A 23,528-nucleotide genomic window follows, 5' to 3' on the forward strand; every position below is an offset into this window, starting at 1 on the left:
TGGGTATTACGCGGATAAGTAGGGATTTGGGGCACAGGAAAGATGAGTGAGTCGGGACAGGGACAAGTGTGCACAGCATGGGGAGCCCTCCTGTCCGTGCCACTGGGCTCAGGTCCCTTCCACTCTAGGAGGAGTGGGGGGAAGGAGCCTCTGATTGGGAAGGGCCATGTCACAGCAGGGGCCGTGGCCGGGCCAGGCCTGTGGGCCTGTGGATGGAGAATGGAAGGCAGTTAGTGTTGGGTCTCCCAGGCCACGCCGCCCTTCCCAAGGGGAGTGCGCCGGGCGTCCTGTTACTAGTGTGCACGCGGGAGCTCAGCCTCGGGCTCCCTGGCGTTCCCTGCAGCTCTGCCATAAGTGTGATCCCAGGGTCTCCTTCTCTTCATAAGGTACTTTTCTGTATCAAAAGCGTAATTGTGAGGCGTGTGGCGCGTGAGCATGTTATTCTCTGGCCGTCTTAGGGTTTTGATCAGCAGGCTACATATTTTGTTTAAGAGACTTCTTTTTTGGTATTTTGGAACATCCTCTAAAATGACTCAAATTACTAAATCCATGTTTTTGTCTCATCACAATTAAAGATTCCTTTTGGACGTGTGTTTCATGTCCGTGGCTACGTCAGAATGTGCCCGCTGTCTTGTTCACCTTGTCTGAACAGCTTGGGAGCTCTCAGCTTTGCCAGTAGGTGTCACCCACCCCCATAGATGGAAGGAGCGGGCAGTTCATCGCGGGCAGGAGAGAGGGTGGCCTTGTACTGTAGATGCCTCTTGAAGGGCTTGTGGATGAACTACCACGCTGCCTGGGGTTTTAAGATATCCAGAATCAAAGCCTGGAGTTTAATAATGATGTGTCAGCATTGCCTCCTTGGTTTTAGTAAGTGTACCATGGTTTCTTAAGGCATAACACAGGGGGAACAAGGGGAAACCAGGGGGAACTGTTCAAACTGTCTCTGCAGCTTCTCTGTAAGTCTGAAATGACTCCAGGGTAAACAGTAGATTTAAAAGAAAAAAAAAAAAAAAGGCTGGCACAGCGGTGCACACCTGTAATCACAGCCGCTCAGGAGACTGAGGCAGGAGGACCGCGAGTTCAAAGCCAGCCTCAGCAAGTTAGAGACACCCATCTCTAAACAAAATATAAAAAGGACTGGGGATGTGGCTCCGTGGTTAAGCACCCCTGGGTTCAATCCCTGAGACAAGAGGGAGAAAAAGGAAAAGAAAAGAAGCAAATGAGGAGAGACAAAGCTACTGCGGCAAACTGCTGGAGATGCCGGGGCTTTCCTGCCCTGCCCCTGGGTGAGCGGAGCTCTGCAGGTGGCCTGCTCCGGGCTCTCTGAGCAGGGCATGAGGCTTCAGCTTCTTTATTCCGATGCTCACCTGCCCTCGGCTATGTGGCTGCGCCTGGCTGTTGGCATTCCAATGACGGTCCACTTCCCTGAGAAGAGGGAGCCTGGTGAGTCAGTGACCAGCTCTCATGTCGAGTCCACATTGTAAAGCTATCATGTGATCATAGCAGAACTGCTTGACAATTGTGTTTAGGATAGAGAACTTTTTTTTTTTTTTTTTTTTTTTTTAGTACTGGGGATTGAACTCAGGGGTGTTTTACCGCAGAGCTACACCCTCAGACCTTTCATTATTTGATTTTTTTAAATTTTAAGGCAACATTCTCTATAAGTTGCTGAGGCTGGCCTTAAACTTGCGATGCTCCTGCCTCAGCCTCCTGGGGTCACTGGGATTACAGGTGTGTGCCACTATACCCAACGGGATTCCACCACTGATTGTCCTCAGCCCCATGTACTAGAAGTATAATTCAGAAACTGGGGGAGGTAAAGGGCATGCTGTACAATGTTGACACTGAACTGCTGCTGAGAATGTGGTTCTGTTCCTCAAAAAAAAGGGGAAATCTGACCGACCCTTCATGCATGTGAAGAGGCTCAGAAGAACATGGTAAGAAAGAAAATGTTTTTGTCTCCTCTTCACTCGAACGCAGCCCTGGGGAGTAACGACCAAGGAGAGACGAAAGGTTCAGAAAGATGAGCCGGCTTCCTGCTCAGGGTGACGCGGGTGAGGGTGTGACCTGCCCAGCAGCAGGGCGCGTTGTCTAGGCCGCCTTCTCCAGCCTGCGGCCCGCCTGTGATGCTGGCGGCATCGCTGTCTGTATCAGCAGGCCAGAGGGTGTCCAGCACTTACCTTGTTATGCACTTTTTAACAGACACTTTCTATATTTTGTCATTTATTATTCACTTCAGATTCAGAAAATATACTTGAACTTATTTTCCTGCCTCCTGGGACCCTGTTTCTCACTCATGGCGGATAATGCAGTCTGTTACCGACTGTGGGTGCGGGTAACTTACCTGAGCTTTTCCATTCTTCTCCCACTGACTGTCATTTAATGCCACGTGTTGGATACTGTCTGAGTCACTGGCTATGGAGAGAATTGGTCAGAGCTGTGACCCCGAGAGCTGGTGTCACCTGCACCTCAAGCCGCAGGCCCCCTGTGGGGCAGGCTCCTCTCCCTGGGCCTGAGCTGGCCCCGGCCCCGCCTGGGCGTCCTTCTCTGGTGGCCTGCTCTGTGGAGTTGGTGTGTCTCTTTGAGCACATCTGGTGCTATTTTTCCAAACCTTCTCCGTGAGTTTCTGGTTTGGAAACAATAGTTTCAGTAGTTACTATAATTTAACAACTCCTTTTGAAAATAAAATAGGGCCCATGTGTTTCATATTATGACAAAATAAAACCAAGAGATTACTAGATTTATCATTACTAATAGTAGGAAGCCTTTGTAATCTGCAGATTGAATATAAGCACATGTAACACATTAAAAATTATCCACGAGTTGGCAAACTGTTTTATAAATAGAATTTTTTAGCTATTACAACATTAGATGTTAAAAACTGGAGGAGTAGCAGACTGAAAGATTACTGTTTTTTTTTAAAGTGATGAATTAAAAATAAATCGGGCAACAGGTGGTTTTGTATAAGTTTTTAGGTGATCCGAAGTCCTTTAAAGTTGTTTTGCTGAGGGACTTCCTGGCAATTCACAGGGAGGTTATTTTACATGTTTTCAGGAAAGGTCAGTTCTGGATATGTCAGTGAATTCTGAGTCTATTCTGGACTTCTCGAGTTCAAGGACACTGCAAGGGTGGACACTGGTCCAACAACGCTTTTTGGTTTTCTCGTGTGAATAAATATCTGGACTTACTAGTGTCAACACCAGCAGCGGAGCGAGATTGGCTTGCATTTAGAAGTGGGTTTCTGCGTGAGACTTCCACATTTGCTTGCTGCCTGTATTTCTTATTTCCAAGATTCCTTTTTTCCCCACCTTTCCAAACCACAAGTAGCTTCGAAGGCCCAGTAAGGCAGGAGGCAGTAGCATGAGACGCCTGTCTTTCACTCCTCATTTTCACGCCTTGGTTTTTCTTTCTGGGCCTTTGTCCCGTTAGGTGAGGCAAAAGTCTCAGTGACCTTGGAGCGAAATGCTTTTGAGAGATGATAGTACAGGATGGGGTCAAAGCACAGGTTGGACACGGCCAGCAGCAGCGTGGCCTCCTTGGCTTTGAAGAGCGAGATCCTGGTGGAGCAGTCAGAGATGACCTCCGTCTGGCTGAGGGTGTACGGGATCCGCACCACATGGTAGGGCAGGAAGCACACGATGTAGCCCGCGGTCACCAGGAGGATGGTGACCAGGGCCCCGCGCACGTTCGGGTAGTTGTCGTTATCTCTGTTTCTGTAGAGTTGTCGAATTACAAGGCAGTTGGATATTAAAATGATGGCCGAGAAGTTCAGAAATATCGCGACACATATGAAATTGGTCAGCAAATGCCACTTTCTTCCAAACTCCTTTTTAAAGTCCATGCAGCCCACGTTTGACTTCTCCTGGATGTCTTTGATGGGGATCACCATGTTTGGGACCATTATAAGAAGGACCATGAGCCACACCACAGCTGAGATCATTTTTGCAAATCCAGGCTCTTGTATCCGGTATATCTTGCAGCTGCGTATCAGCTGGAGATAGCGGTCGATGCTGACAAACGCCAGGAAGATGATCGACAGGTACATGTTGATGTAGATGAGGCAGGCTGTCACCTGGCAGTGGAATATCCTCAGCCTCCACGGGGCCACGCCCAGGTCCACAGCAATCTTCACGGGTAGTGCCAGGGTGAGCAGGAAGTCGGCAGTGAGCAGATTGATCAGGTAGATGCTCACACACCTGTGACTGGCGGGGGTCTGTGTAAAGGCCCAGGTCGCAAAGCAGCTTCCAATAATTCCAATGAGGAAAACTAGATAAAAAAAATAGGTGAACGGCTCCAGGTCTCTGTAAACCGGACAGAAGGACGAGCTGTTCATCATTTTCAAGGAAAGGAAGGATGTTTCAACTAAAAACAATAAAAATCCAAAGAATTTGTTAAAAAAAAAAAAAGAGGAGGATACGTTAGCAATTAAAATCAGAAACTATTCCTTTAAAAACATTTGCATTCCCAGTACGTGTTCTTTGCAGTTCTGGGGGGTACCGTACTTCACCGTGTGGCCGGGGAAGCGCCCTGGGCTGGGGGAGGCCCGGGGTTTCCTTGTCTGGTGCCGTGGCCTTGGACTTGGCTCTGGGCCAACAGTGTTGTGCTCTGGTAGTTCTGTTACCACTGTGCAGAGGATGTGAGGGAGTGGAGATTCGGAGAAGTGCAGAGAGGAAGCTGGTGGCCTGGCGTGCCGCAGACCTCTGCTGGCGCCTGGCTGTCCTCACTTCTGCTGGGAGGACCTAAGCACCAGGGAGGCTGGGGAGGCCATAGACCAGTCAGCTTTGAAAGCGTTATTTAAAAAGTAGCCTCTTTAAAGCCGTGTGACCTGTTAGGGCATTTTCAGAAACAAAAGTTCATTTCCTTTGTCTTCTCAGCAGAGAGACTTAAGGATTAGACTCTGGTCTTGGATTGATGCTTATTATCTCCCTCTGATTACTCCGGTGTACAGTGGAATACATCTGTGATATCAAGCATGAGAGGTGGAAGATGTAGTACAAAGTGTTAAGAAAAACACCCTCCAAGAAGCACCATTCGGACTGTTTTACACAAGCTATACCAAGTTAGCAATGCATTGGTAGTGTCTTATTAAGAGTTTTACATTGAGCACATGTTGAGTGCTTTTGGGGGATGTTAGGTTCAATACACTAATGAAATTACTTCCTCCTATTTCTTTTTTCTTGCTACCAGAAAAGCAAGCTATTCGTATGGTTTGGTTGAAAATTGCTACTGGACAGTATTGGTATAGATGTTTCTGTGGCAGTGTTTCTGCATTGTTTTGTGAAAGGTGTATTTTAGAAGCTTCTGGAACACGGATGTTTGCTCGTCAATGATGACATCCCTGAGGAGGGGCCCCACTATGTTACTGTCAGAGCATCTGACTCAGTACTGGTGGTTTTCCGTTCATGGTAGGTGTGGGGCAGTCCGGAGCCCAGAAGCAAGGGACGTTCCCTGACAACTGCTGTGATCAGTATTGATAGAGACATTAAAATCTCGCCACCTGTAATCCCAGTGGCTAGGGAGGCCGAGGCAGGAGGACCATGAGTTCAAAGCCAGCCTCAGCAAAGCCAGCCTCAGTAACAGGAAGGCACTAAGCAACTCAGTGAGATCCTGTCTCTAAACAAAATACAAAATGGGACTAGGGATGTGGTCAGTGGTCAAGTGCTGCTGAATTCAATACCTGGTACCAAAATAAAGGTTTAAAAAAAAAATCTTGCCTTGTTCCCGACACCCACAGCCCAGAGGGGCTTGTCAGCTTGGGCCAGAGGGCGGATCCTCTGACAATATCTGGTCGGACTCACACCTGGAGGCGGGGCACTCTCTGCAGGTGCTGCCCGTTGCTGTGGGCAGCACCAACTTACTTTCATTTTAAAGACCAGAGTATTACTTTTGTTCCTTAGTGGAAATAACACATATACGCACTTTTCTTCTTTTTTGGTGGGGGGTGGGGAGAGAATGGGGATCGAGCCCAGGGGTGCTTTACCACTGAACTGCATTCCCAACCCTTAATTTTTTAAAAAAAATTTATTTTGAGGTAGGGTCTCACTAGTTGCTGAGGCTGGCTGTGAACTTTCTGTCCTCTGCCTCGGAATCTTGAGTCACTGGATTGTAGTTATGTGCCATTGTGCCTGATCCATATAAAAGCTTTGTAAAAGTACCAAACACTGAGCATAGTGGCTGACTTAGAAAGTCATATCAGACGTTAAATCTCAAAACAAACAAATGATGGACACACAGCTTTGGAAGTCTTTGGACATCTTAATTCTCTCAACGATTTAATGACCCATCCTGTCAATCTTGGGATGAAACAATACATGGAACAGATGAATGAAATGATGAATGAAATGGCTACGGTTCCTAAATGAAGGAGCAGGGCTTCAGGTCTGGGAGTGAGGTCGTTTTATACCAACAGTGGGGACAGCGCAGCCGGCGTCGCGCCTGGTGACGACTTTACACACACTTTCCTCACTCCGTGGGGTAGTTGTCCCCACCTGTGTTTTGCAGAGGAGCAACCTGAGCCAGACAAGGTTGTGTACTATGGGTATGTAGCTGTGAGTTCTAGAGCCAGGATCTCAGCCCAGACAGTGTGATCTCAGAAGCTGTGTTCAAAACCACTCCAAATTCAGATTGTCACACACTAGTGAAGAATATGATGGAAACTTAACCACGTAGCAACCAGTCTTCACACAGAAGGGCTTACTGCTGGGCAGGGTTAGGCTCTGATGTTCTGAGCAGTTTTCAGGTAAGAGAGCTGAAGTAAGACATTCTTGACTTTTCCCCTGAGCCCTAATAAAAAGTGTAGACTTCATTTACTATGTGTACATTTAAAAGCTAAGCCTGGGTCCTCTCCTTTCAACTTAGGCTGAAGTCCCATAACCTAGGACCCCCATCATCCCTCCAACTCTCCCCCGCCGCCCCCCACGGCTGGGTTGCAGCCCAGGACCGTGCATGTGCTCAGCGTGTCATGTGCCACTGTGCCCCCTCCCCTTTCGATTCCCTGTTCAGAACGGTGGGATCTTCACTGCCTGGGAACAGGTCCTTCTGCCATTGCATTTTGGCAGGTGAAAGAACTGTGGGATCCCAGAACCTTAGTGATGGGCATAAGCTTTCCTGAGGCCATCCAATCAGGCCAGGAGACCGAGGTCTGGCCCTTGTGTGTTGCTCAGGGAGCAGACGAGGAGCTGTCCTGGGGCATCATCCTCTAGCTCCCTGCCTTTATCCTGGCCCTTCCTGACTCCTGCCATCCCAGGCTTCCTGGGTGCCCCGAGTTTTGCTGGTTGCCAGTTATGTGCACCTTGGATTCATGAGCATGCTTTTCCTCTTTGAGTCGAACACTAGTGCCGGTGTGTGCTGGCCTCATCTCCTACCTTTGCCTTTTGTCCCTTTGTGGGGTGGTGGGATCTCGACCTTGGTGCTTTTATTCCGAATGTTATGCAGGTGGTAGTAGCATGGTGTGTGTCGAGCTCCCCACCGCCTGCCCAGCAACGTGGAGAGGAGAATTAGGATAGTTTGTTGATTGATTATCGTTCTAGAACTGACCACAAATTTTATAGGTGAGCAATTGATTTGAAATACCGAGTGGGGCTGTTCAGCCAGCAGTGCTTGAGAACCATGGGGTGCCTCCCATTTGGTTCTGTGACATCCGTCTAGATGGCAGAGAACACTGGCTGGCTTAGGATTTTCAGTTATGTTGAGTAGAGCTTAAGGTATGCCCTCTGACGTCCCGTGTTCTCTATCACAGATTGAGAACCAAGTGCCTAATAAGTATTTTGCTAACCAGGTATTAGCCAGTGAAAATTCAAAGGACTCTGAGGTCATCAGCAAGGCCAAGGGAAGACCCGAAGTGTCTTCTTGGCCCCTGTACAGTCCCCATTGCTGGCAAACCCACTAGATCTTCCATGCGAGTTACAGGGCAGAATGTTTGAAATGACCTACTGTATGTTTCTAGAGGAATGTAATTTTGAGACCTGTTGTGTCCTGCTGTAAGGACCTGGACATGGCCATTGTCCATTCAGTTACAGAACCAAGAGACTGAGTAGTTCTGCTCACCAGGATATTTAGTTTGGTTTGGACTGAGCTGTCTTTTGGAGACAGGTGGATGGGTCATCAGATAGAACAAGACTATGGAGAATTTCTCAGGCAGGATCTATTTAGAGTCTAACAATCGGTGCCCTGTAAACACTGAGAGCCACCAGCTTGCCTTCTATGGAAAAGCTCGGAATAGATGAAGTATTTAGAAAGACATACCTGGGGTGTTTTCTCCAGCCTGAGCTGACCTAGCGCCTTGTCTTCAGAGAAGTACGAGTTGTTTTGTTAGCTGCAGCAGCAAGAGCAGTGCCGGTTGCTGGCTGTACTAAAGTTTCCTGTCCTTTTTGTGTGGTTTTAAAATGTTGCAGATTGACGTAGCTGAAACTGTGGTTTGCATATGCTTTAGCTGCGTGGAAGTCTCCTGAAGAAGCACACCCCAGTCAGTTTTACATGTGTTCTTAACTCGATTGGTCAATATTTTTTAGAGAAAAGACTTTCATTTGTCTGTTGTAGTACCTAGCCTTTATTTTTCATATTTTTTTAAGTACCCAAGATAAATTCTGTGTCTTCATGGTTTCAAAGAATGTCAGTGTTTATGCCTTGAGGATATTATGAGTTAAAGATACAGGAAGGTGTTGAAGAAACACTTCTTCAGTATACATAGTAACACTCACCAGTTTATAGCACTTAAAATGTTATTGTTCACGTGGTTTTACAGTTCTTCATTCCAGAATATATTGTGCCTGCTTTTCCAAGTTACGATCCTGGAGTATCTGGCAGTTTGACTGAACAGCTTCATGAATTGAGACAGGTATTTAGTGATTATTAGATTGTTTGGTCAAGCGTCCATCTTCCTGTGGCAAGGAGGTGTCTTCTGAAGACCGCAAGGGGCCTGGCTGGGTGGGGACCCCATGGAAGCCCGTGCCTCTGAAGGAGCCGCTCATCCACGCCGCAACCCTTTCCTAGGCATTGTTGTAAGGCTGGCTTTTGTGGGAGTCAGCATGAGCTTCCGATCCATGCGCAGTCTGCCGAGTTGCAAGTGTGCAGCCGGAGTAGATCTGTAAGGCAGGGCTGCTGCCGGGTGGTCACGGCTGGTTTCTTCCAGAGCCTCACTGCATTGGTGGGCGCTCTCGCTTCTCCTCTTTTTCACCTTACAGTTTTCCAAATTGAAAAAAAAAAAAAAAAAATTCAGAAGAGCACTCTTTAGCATCTAAACCCAGTTCCTTGGTATTTGCTCTTTAGCTTTTAAAAAGAAAAATCTTCCCAAAAGACTAATGAGACATGTCTAGCTAGAGTGAATTTATGGTGAGTTTAAGGTTGCTCATGGTGATAATGGCCATTTGATTCAGATATGCTGAGCATTCTTCCTAATTCAGGTAATTATAACTTTTGCTGATTTTAATATAGATTGCCTGTAAAGTAGAAGGCAACTGTTTCTCAAGCTTTGCATTTGTTTTCTGGTTAAGTACCAACGTTAACTTTAGTTGTCATGGTGCAAGGAAGTGCTCTATCTTGGGATGTGTGTGAAGACCCACTTGTGAGCCGCATAGGGTGGCCATGCCTGTAATCCCAGTGGCTCTGGAGGTTGAGGCAGGAGGATCATAAGTTCAAAGCCAGCCTCAGCAACTTAGCAGGGTCCTAAGCAATATAGTGAGACCCTAACTTTAAATAAAAAATATGGTAAAAAGGGCTGGGGATGTGACTCAGTGGTCAAGCGCCCTGGGTTCCATCTCCAGCACCAAAAAAAAAATAAAAAAAGAAAAACAACACACTTATAGAAGAGACATGCGCAGGCCGAAAGGGAGGAGGTGGGACAGGGCTCTCCACTGGGCAGGGTGCAGTGACCGCTGGCCCAGGTGCAGGCTTGTGTGCGGTGAGGTGAAGGAAGCTGGCGTGCAGGCTTGGTGAAGTCCGTTCTGCCCTTCCCTAGGTAGCTTATCCGTGTGTTCCCTTCCTTGACTTCCTCTGTTTACTTTAGGATTATAGACAGGATCGGAAGGCACAGGAGCTGCCTGGAGACTCGGGCCCTCCTGGCCATGGGAGCCAGTGTGTGGACAGCACAGCTGCACTGGGTCCCTCTAGGACTGAGCGTGGTGGCCACGCATCACATGGAGGTTCGTCCTGGCCTCTCCCCTCTGCCTCTGGGGATTTTAAATGTTGCATCTGAATTTCCACAAGCTCTGCTTTCCATTTCATGGGGGACTGTTTTCTGGTGCCCGGGTAGCCTTCCAGGAACCTGCATGTTGTCACGGACCTGGTGCTTCACAGACCCAGCAGTAAGCAGTGAGGAGAGGTTATTTTTTCCTCACCTTGGTCAAGGTCATACTTCCTGTTTAAGAAATGATGTGTTTGTTGCTTTCATGGACTTTTATGTATAAGATGCTAAGTTGTCCCACAGGTTATGAGCTGAGGAAAAAGAGTGTCTTTGTAGTCAACTCTGCTCTCTGTACACGTCTTACTCTTGATTTTTCTGGAATACAAATACCAAGCAGCACCATTTCAGCGCAGCATTTCTTGTTGATGTGTATCATTTTTGAAATTCTGTTTTTAGGCACTATCACAGCCAGGAGGGGTTTGGGACCTTCTTTTCTTTCTTTTTCTTTTTGGGTTCTAGGGATTGAACCCAGGGACATTCTATTACTGAGCCACGTCCCTAATGTTAGGGGTCGCTAGCTCAGTTGTGGCTCACCGGTAGCTCCCAGAAAAAACACTCTGCAGACACAAGAGCTCACGCAAAAGACTTTATTTTTGGGGACGGATAAGGTCCGCTCAGGGTGGGAAAAAAGAAAAAAGAAGAAAGAAATGGTGTATGGCTTCTCCCAGATATTGGAATTTCGTGGGCTGGGAGGAACCAATTGCGGTGGAGAATTCTTGCAGACTGACTGATGGACCAATAACATGTTAGGACATAACGTGGGAGGCAGGAAGATGACCGCAGCGTAAGCTGGAAATTCCTCTAATGTAAGAGGCGGGCAGAACGCAGACTGACAGGTGATGGGGAGGCCGGAAATTCCTGTAATGGAAGAGGCGGGCCGAGCGCAGATTGACAAGTGGTTGGGAGGCGGAAAATTCCTGTAATGGGAGAGACAGGTGGCTTTACCTTACACCTAACCCTTTTTGTGTTTTATTTTGAGAAAGGGTCTCACTAAGTTGCTTAGGGCCTCACTAAGTTGCTGAGGCTGGCTTTGAACTTGGCAATACTCCTGCCTCAGCCTTCTGAGCCTCTAGCCTCGTAGGCGGCTTGTTTTCTTAAAGTCAAAACCAAACCATGAGCCATAGGAGGTAATACCCCTTACCGTTGGGGAAGCTGAGGCATGGAGAAATCAAGGCCTGCCCAACACCACCCAGCTAGCTCTCGGTCACTCTGTCATGGGAAGGTGCTGGGTGGGGACAGTGGCCATGAAGTAGGCCATCAGGTCTGCAGGTCCCCTGCTTAGTGCGGTGACCTCGTGAACTTCGGTGTCACTGTTCCCACCCGCCTCATGGAGTCACAGCCTCTGGAGTGTGTCTCAGCCAACATCATGCACATGGAGATCTTCATGATCTACGACCTCAGGAGCAACCGCGTGTCTGCAAGTCTGCCCTCTGTCTGCGCTGCTTTCTGTCTGGAAGGCTTGTTAGAAGTGCACTTCCCTGTCCCACTCGTCTTAGCTCACTGTTTCCTGACTGCCTGAGGCTCGCAGCTCATGTGAGGATGACCCATGCGATTAGAGAGAGGTTTTATTTTCATGTCTACTTTTATTACTTTGGGGGGTTCTGGGGATTGAATTCGGGTGCTCTTCCACTGAGCTGCCTCTGGTGGCGAAGGCTCCAGAGTGGCCTCAGCTCTCGGGGTGCACGGCAGGAGGCTGGAAGCGGCTCTGTGTGGCCTCTGCTCGGAGGCCACCCACCGCCCTCTGAGAGCGCTCTCTGCTGGAGCCTTACGTCACTTCCACTCACGATAAGATTCTCTTGCTTGACTTCCTATGCCTGACTTCAGATTTTCTTTTGTCAGGACAGCAGAACTGCGGCCCAGAGCTTCGCTCCCTGCTGTCCTGTGATCTGGGAGGGTTACAGGCGCCCTGGGGGGAAGGGGCTGAGGCCAAATCTTGGATGCTCCCAGGGATGTGATCAGTCGGTGGTGGGAGCCCAGGAGGTTGGGCAGGGAAGGAGCTGTCATGTCAGTCATGAGGCAACCCTGGCCGCCCGGACCCTTGGGTCAGGAGGAGCTAGCAGACAGGAAGCCACTCGGGAGGACGGCAGTCCTGCTGGGCGAGAGGCAGTGAGGGCCTGAAATCAAGGGGGCAGGGGCGCGGCGGGACCTCTGCAGGGTGAGGTCTCTGCTGTGGTGTGAGGAGAGCCCTGGAGTCCAGGTCGGGGCCGGGTGGGGCAGGCCTGTGGAGGGAGCCGCAGTCCAGGGAGGGCTCCTGGTTAACAAGGAAAATTACCCGGCTGGGGTATAGCTCAGTTGGTAGAGCGCTTGCCTTGTGCGCACAAGGCCCTGGGTTCAATCCCCAGCACCGCAAAAAAAAAAAAAAAAAAAAAAAATCACATTATTGGATGAGCTTAGATTGATTTCTATTTTGTTCATTTTCAGTAGATATTAAATACTTCTCATTGCATTTTGTAAGCCATTGACCAAGATTTTCTGATTAAGAATCTCTTATTTTGAAGACCATTGATTGCAACTCTGGTTTTCTTATTTATTAAAATTGTATTTTCTAGGGCTGGAGTTGTGGCTCAGTGGTAGAGCGCTTGCCTAGCATGTGTGGGGCACTGGGTTCGATTCTCAGCACCACATAAAAATAAATAAACAAATAAAGGTTTAAAAAAAAAAATTGTATTTTCTACTGATGTTTGTAATATCAACCAGACCAAAAAGCACAGTTGGTCATGTAATTCAGAACTTTCTAGGTAGCTGCATGTTCTTGTTAATCAGCAAATGGATTTGCTATCAGTTGAGATTGGCTTTTACTTTACAAACAACATGAGGATCAGCTTCTCCTTTTAGTAGTAAGCCTCAGAAAGAACTGCCGGTCCTTCCAGAAGCTGAGGGTGTAGCATGAAAATGACCAACATCCTAAAACCCGCAGGTTAGCCACAGACTCTTAGCTTAGGAAAGGGTCTGTGCAGTCTTTCCAGTCATGTGAAGTACTGCGCAGAGCTGGGACAGCCACTTTCCTTGGTGTCCCTGTGTGTCAGGAACTGGAATGACAGGACAGTAAACCCTGAGGACTTTGTCACAAGCTTTGGGGGAGATCTAGTTGTCATCAGATGCAGAGGATTGGGAGAGGGAGGGGACATACCACCCTGCGCCTCCCGGACTTGCAGTGCCAGGGTTACGACTGAGGACCCAGAGGGGGTAACGGCCCAAGCTCCCCTGGGTCTAAAGTTCTGCATTGCAAGTCCTTGAAGCATCTGAGACGATGCATGGAAGTGGGTGGGGTGGTGTGGAAGGAAGACACGTGAACACGGGAGAACACGGGAGAAGCCTTAGAATAATAAGTGAGCACCTTTGAAAAGAAACGAGTGGTCCCAGCAGTGCAAGGGAAGCCCTGGGGGTTGCATGTTTTCTCGGTGAAACGCTCCTCCTGGGTTTTCTTGTTGGGGGGCATTCTTCTAAGATCCCTCCCTGCTTGTCCTGAAATTTCTGTTGGCAGTGTGGCGGTAGGTATGTAGGAACATCTCATGTTCCCTGTAAACCCCCAGACTGCTTTGGAAAACACCTTATTTTTGTGTAAAAACTTCTTTTCCATAATTATGTTATAATTAACGTTTACATTATGTATTTATGGCAGGCAAGTTAGTGCAACAATTAGTGTTGTGGTACAAGTGGAGCTACGGGGGGTTCAGCCCCTTTGCAAGCAGCCCTGGATGGAGGGCCGTATCTCACTGGAGTGGTTCTTTCTGGGGGTGTCCTGACTTGAAATGGTAGTCCACATGCCACTGGAGTCTTGCGGGTGACCCAGGGAGGTGCTGGTGCTCCTGCTGAGCCCGCACGGTGTCGCTGTCTCCTGCCCACGCAGACAGGTCTTGGGATGCTTTGGGCCCTTCTGTTAGATTTCTGCGTCTCAGACCTTGCGGGTGGCTGCTGGCCTGCTGTTCAGGGAAGTGTCTCTTAGCTGCTAGCTCAACACTTAAAAACTGGGTGATTTTGCGTCTCCTGTGGAAAATGGGGACGTGATCGGCTGAGCTAGGAGTGGTCCCCTGGGCGGGCCTGCGCTAGGCCAACGCCATCCCAGCCTCCGCTCCTCTCGCGCCACCTGCAGCCTTCTCTGTCTCTGCAGGCACCTCGAACACAGGAGGTCCTGTGCCACTGCTGTCCACGGGGGAGCAGAGGGGTACCCCCTGCTGTCCAGCCTCAGTGGTCCTGGTGACCCGCGTGCTGGCAGGGCACCTTCGTGTCTGCCTGCTGGTCTGTGCCTCGGTGCGACAGTGAGTGGGTGCTCCCTGGCGCCGCTTCAGAGCACCCTTGTCTTCCCTGCACACTGCTTCCTGACACCTTTGCCTGGGCTGGACTGGCCTGCCCAGGCCAGTGCTCACCAAGGCGGTCAGGCCTGGCACCACAGGAAGAGTGACTTTCCCAGGGACAGAGTTTGCTGAGGAGGTGACGCAAGTGCCCCAGGGAGCAGTTCCTTCTCCCTCACGCTTTCACTTTCTCCTGTGGCCCAGAAGGGTACATTGTCAACCCCGGATGCCCTCATTAGCCCTGCCAGTGGGAATCGTGGAGAATAAGCACAGCCCGATGACTTTGCAAGTCTGTTGACCCACACGAGGACAGCAAGCCCTTCTACCGAGGACGGCACCGCAGAGGGGGGATGGGTGCTTTTTTGAGGTGGTTCCTCTGACTGTGCACTGGGGCAGGAGCTGCCAGGAAGGTGGGCAGCAGACCTTTGGTGGGGCTCCCCCGCTCTTCCACGTAGCACCTGTTTTCTAGGTTCTGCCTGAACATGACAAGGCCCTGGAGCACAGCATGCTTATTTTAAAATATCAGTGGCAAGTTGAATGTTGGCAGTCTTTAAGTGACTCTTTCTGATCCTGTGCAAGAGACGTCAGGAAGCCCGTGACTGCGAGAAGGTCTGGTGGCGTCCCCTTAGGCTGTGACTATTAAGGAAAAGTTGACAGTATTGAGAATAACTTTCTTTATTGGTGCATATACAGTAAAGGATAAAAGAGATGCAAACACTTCTTATAAAAACATTTGGGAAGACTCTTTGAAGGATTGACTGAATGTCTTCTAGCCAGTTCGTAACAGAAAAATATTTAGCTTGGTAGCTCTTAAAACAGCAACCATATTCCAAATCTCCATGTATTTCTGTTTTCTAGAAAATGGGATACATGAATTTTCATTTTATGTGTAATTTACCAGTACTTATTTTATGTTTTAGACTTTCTTTTTTTTTTTTTCGTATTTATTTCCTTAATATTGGCTTTGAATGAAGGAGGTGCTTCGCTCCTAAGTACACCCCCCACCCTTTTTATTTTTATTTTGAGACAGAGTCTTGCTAAGTTTCAGACGTCAGCCTCAGACCTGTGATCCTCCTGTCTCAACCTCCTGGGTAGTTGGGAGGTGTGTACTACTACACTTGGCTAGATTTTCTTTATATCAAATCCATTTGCTTTCTAAGAAACTCTCTCTCCTGACCCCACAGGAGAATAATATTCTGTTCTTGTGTGTGTATTTCCATTATCCTATTGGCCAGTGGAGCAGAAGGAGTTGCTGGCAGTACCTGCTGGGTCTGATTTGCTTAGTAGAGTCCTCTTAGACATAGTCTAATACCAGAACTTCAGCTCATTAGATGACTTAATAAGTCTTTTTTTAAAAAAAGTTTTATTAGTTGATGAATCTTTATTTGTATGTGGCGCTAAGAATTGAACCCAGTGCCTCACACATGCTAGGCAAGTGCTGTACCACTGAGCCACAACCCCAGCCCCTTAGTAAGTCTTTTATAAGATATACTTAGCATGCATCTAATATCATTAACATTGCATGAGAAAAAATTATAATCTTACTGAAGAGCACATAAGTCATATCTGCTTTCTTTGGAAATGCCTTGAGATACATGAGTAAGGGGTTTCCTAAGTGATTTTCTGCTTCATATTAGAGAAAGCTTAATTTTTTTCTCTACAAACTGCCTTTTATCAAACTCTGCCTGTTTTTAGGTTGGTCTTTAAGATTGCTGTTGACAAGGATCACATACATTACTAACTTTATTCTTGCATATGGAGAAAGAAGACACCTATGTGAATTGTCTTGGATTTCTTTCTGTTTTCTTTATTTACCATTTAAAATCCTACTTTAACTTTCCAGCCTAGTTAATGTAAATTCAAACCTGCCATTTTATAGAATAAGATTGAATAACTGTATGTATGATTTTTTTTTTCTACTTATTAACAAGAAAAATAGTGGTCAGTACTTGGAAAACCCGCAGAAGGGATTTTCCCCCCTTTGATGTCACGGAAAAGCTTGGGAACATACTTGCATTTCCCTGCTTCTCGGCCATGGGTTTAATGAGTCATGCTGGCTCTGGACAGCAGTGCCGGGTCTGCGGCTGAGGACGGCCTGCTTGCTGCTCGTGGCTCTTCGCAGTGCCTGTGCGGTGGTCACCAGGGCTCACGGGCTTGACCGGAAGCCGATGTTCACAGAGTGTCTGTGCTTTCGTGCATTGTGTTTCCCCTCTTGGTTTTGGAAGTGTCTGAGTCATTCTGAGCTTGAAATGAGATGTGCAATTTTTTACATAAGATTTCTCTAAATGGCTGGCATAGGAAGAAATAAATCATGGGGTCCAGACACACGTTTGCGGCAGAGAGTAGCAGAGTGAACTCTTTCACGTAGAGCAGGATTTCTTTTGACCGGCAGCTGTAGTCTGTTTCGGTCTGACTCATTGTGTAGGGGATCCTGGCTATGTGGTAAGGCACAAAGCAGATGAAAAACACAAACACGATGCTGAAGATGTTGCGGCTGGACTTCCTTTTGACGGAGATGGAATTCCTCCTGGACTTGAGATGGGACTTGAAGATTTTCCTGGTGATGGCCGTGTAGAAAATGATCAGCAAAAGAAACACCAGCCAGAAGATGCCCACGAAGATGTAGTTGGATGCTTTGTGCCACTTGCGCCCCAGCTCGCTCTTGAGCTCCATGCACTGTACCTTTGCGACCTCCCGCACACTCTGGTTGGTCAGGATGATGTTGGGGACGGCCAGCAGCAACATGAGCGCCCACACCACGACCGACAGCAGCTTGCTGTAGCCCACCGACTGGACGAGTGAGCTCAGGAGGGGCTTCACAATTTTGTAGTACCTGTCGAAGCTGATGAGCCCGAAGAAGACGATGCTGACGTACATGCTGACGTAGAAGACCACGGCCGAGACCCTGCACACGAACACCCTCAGCTGCCAGGGGCCCAGCCCCGAGTCACCCAGGATCTTGAAGGGAAAGGTCAGGCCCATCAGAAAGTCAGCAACCACGATGTTCTTGAGATAGACGATGAAGCTCTTGGAGCTGGGCACAGAGATGAAGATCCATCCCGACACACCATTGAGCAGGATGCCCGCCACGAAGACCAGGAGGTACAGCCCAGGGATGACCTGCTGGGTGAGGAGCAGGTTGCGGGAGCAGGGCGGGCCCAGGGGCGGCAGGCTGGTGGAGTTGAGCATCTCGCAGCTCCTGGTGGCAGAGGCCTGGGAGGGAGGTGACCCAGTTACTCCAAGAGAGTCCTTCCCACTGTGGGAGAGCACAGCCAGGGCCTGGGGTGGTCGGCCCGGCTCTGGAACTGCCCGTGTGCCCTGCCACTGCCCGGGTGCCCCCTCCTGCCCTCTGCCCCCCTTCCTTCTCTTCTCTCCCTCCCTCCCTCCCTCCCTCTCTTTCCCTCTTTCTCCCTCCCTCTCTCCCTCCCTCCCTCCCAAGCCTGCTCTACCTGTGTTCTAGACATAAAAAAGTATCCTACAAGCATATAATCCAAAAGTTAGCTGGCATTTTTTAATTTGTGATTGTGGGTATGTTTTCAGAATTGAACTTTTCTGTGTTTTGTTTTTACTGTTGAAAAATTGTTTTATTTTTATAAGCTTTTAAACAAAGACAAGCAGATGACAACATTTCTACAAAAATTCTGAGAATCGTTTCCAAAGTATGTTCTAGGCCTGTCCTGTGTGGCCTAGTGGCCATGCGCTGGAGTAGCAGCTACGGCTGTTGAGCACCACCACGCTGGGCAGGCCAGCTCGCGAGGTGCTGCAGATGTAAAATGCACACTGGGTTTTGTAGACTTGGTATAAAAAAGTGTAAAATACCTAATGTTTTAGATATTGATTGTAAACAAATTATTCAGTAAGTTAAATGTGCTGTTAATTTTAATTTCAGTCAATTTTACTTTTTTAAGAATATGATTCCTAGAAAATTCAGAATTACCTACGAAAGTCCCATGAGGCTTTTTTCTCGGTATCTCCAGAACCTTCCTGGGTTGCACCCTGTATTTTCTTTGTGGATGTGGGAAGCATTGATCTCGAGCACAGGGAAGATTGGAGTTGATTCAGATGGTTACTTGGTGCTCAGAGCCCGTGTCGTCTGGGTGACCAGCTCTCCGGCGCCTGTCCTTGCCTCAGGATGAGGTTCCGGCTGTATGACCTGGAGCTGCTGTGGGCCGTGCTGGTCTCATCTCTGCCTCCTGCAACCCCTGGGTCCGTGACCTCCTTGTGGGGTTTCTCTTCCCTTGGGTCTTTCCTTGAGCCCCCAGCATGGACATCGGCTCCCCTGGGGAGCGTCACCCCCAAGCCTCGGCTGTGCCCACAGTTCTGTGCCTGGCCTGGCCACTCTCGGCTCCCTGGCTGCTACGTCTCTGTGTGTGGCCTGCACTGCACGTGCTTTCCGACCACGTCCTGGTCAGCCATCACGTCTGAGCCTATGCCTAGGACCAGGTGGTTCCATTGCTCGTGAGAAGAGGGAGCCTGTGGTTTGGGAATGCCAGGCCCTGGGAGAGGTGGCAGAGGACGGCTGGTCTGTCTGGCGTCCTTCTGTCCTGGGTTTCTGGCGCTGGCATGGTGCTCTAGGCACGCCATGCGAGGGACTGTGCCATTAAATCAGGGAGGTGTGACCCGGAGCACCTGCCGCCACACCTGCCACACGTCCCCATAGCCGCCCTGCCGCTCTCCCACGAGACCATCTCTGCGTATGCTCCCTTCGTGGGCCATGTGGCAAACTAGGAATATTTACATCCGTTTGATTTTGCCAGACTGTGGAATCCAGTGAGAGAAAAAATGGCCTGATCACTTCTTCTTCCAACCCTTTCATCAGCTCTTATTCTTTCTCCTTCCTCTAGCCCCTGCATACTTGGCTCTGGGCGTAATGGGTCTGCTGCTCTGTCCGTTTTCTGCAGCCTTCCTGCACATAATCTTGCTTCAGATTATGTTAGCTTTCTGTTACTGTAACAAAATGCCTGAGACCATCAACTCAGCAAGGGTCTGTTTTGCCTCAGGGTTTTGGAGGTTCCAGTCCATGATAGCTTCCAGCCCATGTGTCTTTAGACCTGTGTTGAGGCAGCAGGTCGTGGCAGGAGCATGTGTCAAAACCACTCATGTTTCGGGGCCGGAAACCAAGAGAAAGAGAGGCGACTGGCCTCGACACCTTCTTCACCCCCTGGAGGCGTGTCCTCAGTGGCCACGCCCTCTGGCTCCCCTGCAGCCCCTCCCCTAGCACCACGGAGGACCAGACCTGTCACAGTGGGCCTTGAGGACGTCTAGCATCCAGCCTAAGCTCGTGCTTCACGTGGGAAGTGAGGAGGAACCTGGTGTCTGGTTTTAACTGCCCGTGACAGGCTCTCCGCGTGCTGAGGAACGTTGCCAGGCAGTCGGATGCACTTTTGTCCAGAAGCCAGTCCCTCAGAGCTGGAGAGAACGCTCGCTGCCCTGGGCTTCAGGTCTGGTTTGGTGTCCCAGTGCTAGCGACAGTCCCCTCGGTCATCTGGGGCAGTCCCTATGGGACTCACTTGAATTTGATGATCGTACTTTGAAGAAGAAATGTGAACTCTGTGACGTACGCTTGTGCAGTGAGGCGGGGAAGGATCCCCCAGGAATGGCTCGGTGAGAGCCGCTTCCTCCCCTCCTGACAGTCACGGAAGCCTCTGTGACAGCCTGATCGTGGAGTGTCCCCACAAGTCCAGGAGAGGTACCCCCCTCCCTCCTGGATGCCGGCCAGTCATTTCCCCAGGGGCCGGGACGCGGGGATGTCTGAGCTGCAAGGCCTCCTGGTGGCCAGGTGCTGTTCTCTGCCTCCTCAGGATGCCCGGCATCTGCACGTGCCCGTCCTGGCCATGCCTGGCATGGCCTCCGCCTCCTGGTGCCCTTTGAGCTTGGCGGAGGGGTGCTTGACCCAGGCGGCCTTCAGGACTGGAGGGAACCTCGAGTCTTTTCTCGGACTCTCTTGCTATTTGGACAGTTGTGAGGTAGTCGCAGATGAGTGTCTGCTGGGGCTGTGAGGCCTCTGGCCTGGGGTCAGGCCGGCTGGGAGGGGTGCCTTCTGCCAGGGGCCTTGTCGTCAAGGTGCACTCCAGATGAGTGATGGGCTGAAAACCCACACACTCTGCGATCCGACCTTTGACTTGGGAACATTTACTGCAGGGGTCTTGATGGGAAGGGCCTCCCTCCGATGTTCTAGTCGGCACAGCGTGCAGCCTTTTCTACACGGCAGGTCAGACACTGATCAGTCAAGAAATGAGTGACAAAGGAGCCTTCCTAAGGCCGTGGCGAGCGAGGCCAAGTGTATTTTCAGGTCAAAAGTCAGGAATAGGTACTGCTTGAAAAACAGGACAGGATCATAGGACAGACACCACCACTTTGACCTTGTGGTGTCTGAGCAGTCTCTTTGTCTTTAGGAGAGATGATCTAGTGTCCTGCTGAAGGGCCCTGCTGGACTTCAGGTCATTTCACAAATGGAGGGAATAGTCACATGCTGATGTTGATTTCACACATTGCAAAAATATGTAAGAACCGAACGACTCGGAAAGAAAAGGAAAGACTCTCTTGGGACAGGCCTCCCCCTGTTCCCGTGCTGACTTGTTGGGTCCACTGTTCTCTCCAGTGTGTCCCAGCCCCTGGAGGAGGAGAGACAGGCGGCAGCAGGGGTGACAGATGAGAAGGGCGGGCGGTGAGCAGCTGCAGAGTGCCCGGGCCTCTGCCCACTGCCAGAGCTCACCAGCTGGCCGAGCTCTGCCCTATGGTGGCTTCCTGGTCGCTGCTGGATTTCTGCAGTGACTGGTCATTAGTGAGCCTTGAGGCTTTGGGAATGCAGAAGTGCTTCCTAAATTCCAGAGATTGTGTTTAAGAAAGGTTTCTCTGTGGGCTGTGCTGGTTAAAGAAGTCCTGATTCGGGTCTCGGGCTTCCCTAGGTGAAGCTGTCGAGGAGGAATGTGAGTCCCCTCTGCTGCCCTCACTTTGGAGCTTCTTGTAGCAAAACTGAATATGGGAAGATGGGGCTCCTGAGGCCCACAGCAGGCGTAATAGGAGCGGCACGTCCTCTCCCCTCCATTTCTTCTCTTCTTTTCCTCCCTTCCTCCCTCCCTCCTTCCCTTCCTTCCTCTTTTCTTTCTTCCTTTCCCTTCCCTTCTTTCCTCCCTTCCCTTCCCTTCTCTTACCTCTTTCCTTTCCTCCCTTCCCTTCTCCTTCCTCCCTCCCTCTCTTTCCAGAAGTCTGCTCTGATCCAGCTCCTGAGTGCCCTTGCCCCTTGGTGCTGTGCTGGGCAACAGGACTGAGTTGGAGAGGGCATGACCATCTCAGGGCTCTCTGCTGCCTGCCCAGAGCAGTGCCCCCTCCAGAAAGGAGTGATATCTTCATGAGAACACGCTCAGCCAGCTCTGAGTTCTTTTCTTTTTCTTTTCTTTTTTTTTTTTTTTTTTTTTGTGGGGGGATGCCGGGGTTGCAACCCAGGGCCGTGTGCTTGCGGGGCAGGCTCTCTACCACCCGAGCTGTCTCCCCAGCCCCTCTTGCTTTCTGTTACCTGTTTTTCTGTTTCGTCTGGCAACCTGGTGACCTGCTTTTCTCTTCTGTACCAACCATCCTAGTCATGTGCATAGATCCACTTTCTCTGCGTAAGAGAAATTACTCCCTCATAACATTTAGACAGAAATAATACTTGGCATTTTTCTCAATTACCTTTCGATTTGCTTTGCATAAAGGAAGGTCTCCTTTCAATGAAGCGATGCGGCCCAGTGAGCGCTGGTCTTCTCCAAGTAGCAGAAGTGTTTCATCGCTATGGATTCTGTATTACAGGAGGAAAAAAGGAAAGAATGAATTAAACGAGCCCTAGACTGTTTTTACTGGGGAAGTGTTCATACCTATTTTTAAAATCTGCCTTCCGTGACTGAACTATTTCAGCGGCTACCTTTATTGCTGTCTTCCTGTGCCTTATCCTGACCACCACTGATGACTGTTGCCTTGGTTGCAGACTCTGTGGGAAACTTAGAAACTCTTTGCTTGAGAGTGATGGGAACAAGTGTTTTTAGTTATTGGTCTACGTTTTCCTCTGTTTAGATACTGAATCTTTTATCAGTTCTTCATATTTACAATTTGTCATTTTAGCCAGGAAGCCATAGGCCTGATGCTAATGTTCTTTTGTTAAGTTTTGGTCCTTTAGCCACGTGGGACCAGGAGTCATGCTGGGTCCACCTCTGCAAGGCGGGATGCGTGGCAGCCTCCCCTCGGGTTGTGTCCCAGGCTGCCTGTGACCTATGAGATAAGGATGTCCCCAGTTGGTACCCAGCGGCGTAAGGAGCCTGGTGGGCATGTGCAGGCCATTGTGCTGACAGAAAGAGGGTGTTGGGTGGCATGCAGGTTGGATTTTTCAGCTGTGGCCTGTGTTGTCACATTCTGAATTCTCTGGACTAGCACCACTCACATTGTAATGTGCATGCAGATTACTGGGGATCTTGCCAAAAAGAGAACTAAGGTTCCTAGTTTGGGGTTGGATGATATATAATGTTAGCTGGTCCAGGGACCACACTTTGAGTAGCATGCTTCTTAATATTTTGGATTTTTTTCCCCAGTGCACAGGAGATGTTTAAGGAATGGTGAAGAGGGTGAGAAACTGTCTTGTTATTTTCCTGTGGATGGGATTCCAGACAGGAATTAGTTACCTTCTAGGTAACCCTAAAAGTCTAGGGTCTGTCTTAGAGTTCATTTGTGACACATTTCACCATGATTATCCCAACTGTATTGTCTTAGAAATGTAAATAGACATATTTATATCAACCTGCTTGAGAACAAGAGAAGATGACCCTTGTATATTTTCCTGGAATATTCATAAGAGGTCATGAGAATCTTTCTTTAGAAATGATGAGTCACGTTCTCTGTGGGCTAGTATCATGTGTGTTCCAGGGCAGAGCCGCCCGTGCCGATCGGGAAGGATGCATTCTGACCTGTCTCAGAGGAAGTGGGGCGAGGGTTGGTGGGGTGGGCTGGTCAGACGTCAGCATATGTCATTATCCATGTTAATTGCTGGGTGCGTGGCCTTCATCCAAATGCTTGGGACCAGGAGTGTT

General features: G+C 49.3%; 3 protein-coding genes and 1 non-coding gene across 11 annotated transcripts in view; 2 read left to right on the forward strand and 2 right to left on the reverse strand.

The window, feature by feature from the left end:
* The window catches only part of Med12l (mediator complex subunit 12L), a 257,146-nt gene that overhangs the window by 82,162 nt on the left and 151,456 nt on the right, over nucleotides 1–23,528 (forward strand). The window lies entirely within an intron of this gene.
* Nucleotides 2,739–8,724, reverse strand: Gpr171 (G protein-coupled receptor 171). 2 transcript variants are annotated; one of them, XM_047563915.1, is made up of 3 exons: nucleotides 8,245–8,724; nucleotides 7,365–7,531; nucleotides 2,739–4,362 (listed from the first exon to the last, which is right to left on the reverse strand). In XM_047563915.1, the coding sequence occupies exon 3, from the start codon at nucleotides 4,334–4,336 to the stop codon at nucleotides 3,377–3,379; it is 960 nt and encodes a 319-aa protein (XP_047419871.1). In that variant the 5' UTR covers nucleotides 4,337–4,362; nucleotides 7,365–7,531; nucleotides 8,245–8,724; the 3' UTR covers nucleotides 2,739–3,376. The 2 variants fall into 2 exon arrangements, with proteins under 2 accessions (XP_047419871.1, XP_047419870.1); XM_047563914.1 differs by lacking the exon at nucleotides 7,365–7,531 and having other exon boundaries at nucleotides 2,740–4,362; nucleotides 8,245–8,722.
* Trnat-ugu (transfer RNA threonine (anticodon UGU)) lies at nucleotides 12,458–12,530 on the forward strand. Its single transcript has one exon. It is a non-coding gene; the product is annotated as a tRNA-Thr (tRNA).
* P2ry14 (purinergic receptor P2Y14) overlaps nucleotides 15,372–23,528 on the reverse strand; it is a 31,659-nt gene continuing 23,502 nt past the window's right edge. For both annotated transcript variants that reach the window (XM_047563912.1, XM_047563913.1), the window contains exons 2-3: nucleotides 22,144–22,249; nucleotides 15,372–17,685 (exon numbers count right to left, since the gene is read on the reverse strand). In XM_047563912.1, coding sequence (XP_047419868.1) covers nucleotides 16,645–17,661 — 1,017 coding nt within the window. In that variant the 5' untranslated portion in view covers nucleotides 17,662–17,685; nucleotides 22,144–22,249 and the 3' untranslated portion in view covers nucleotides 15,372–16,644. The remainder of the gene's footprint in view (nucleotides 17,686–22,143; nucleotides 22,250–23,528) is intronic.

Source organism: Sciurus carolinensis, chromosome 9 (genome assembly GCF_902686445.1).
Source record: "Sciurus carolinensis chromosome 9, mSciCar1.2, whole genome shotgun sequence".
NCBI classification, from domain to species: Eukaryota; Metazoa; Chordata; class Mammalia; order Rodentia; family Sciuridae; genus Sciurus; species Sciurus carolinensis.

Excerpts from the sequence above, each read along its gene's own strand:
- Gpr171 (XM_047563915.1), bottom strand. The coding sequence starts at position 4,336 with ATGATGAACAGCTCGTCCTTCTGTCCGGTTTACAGAGACCTGGAGCCG.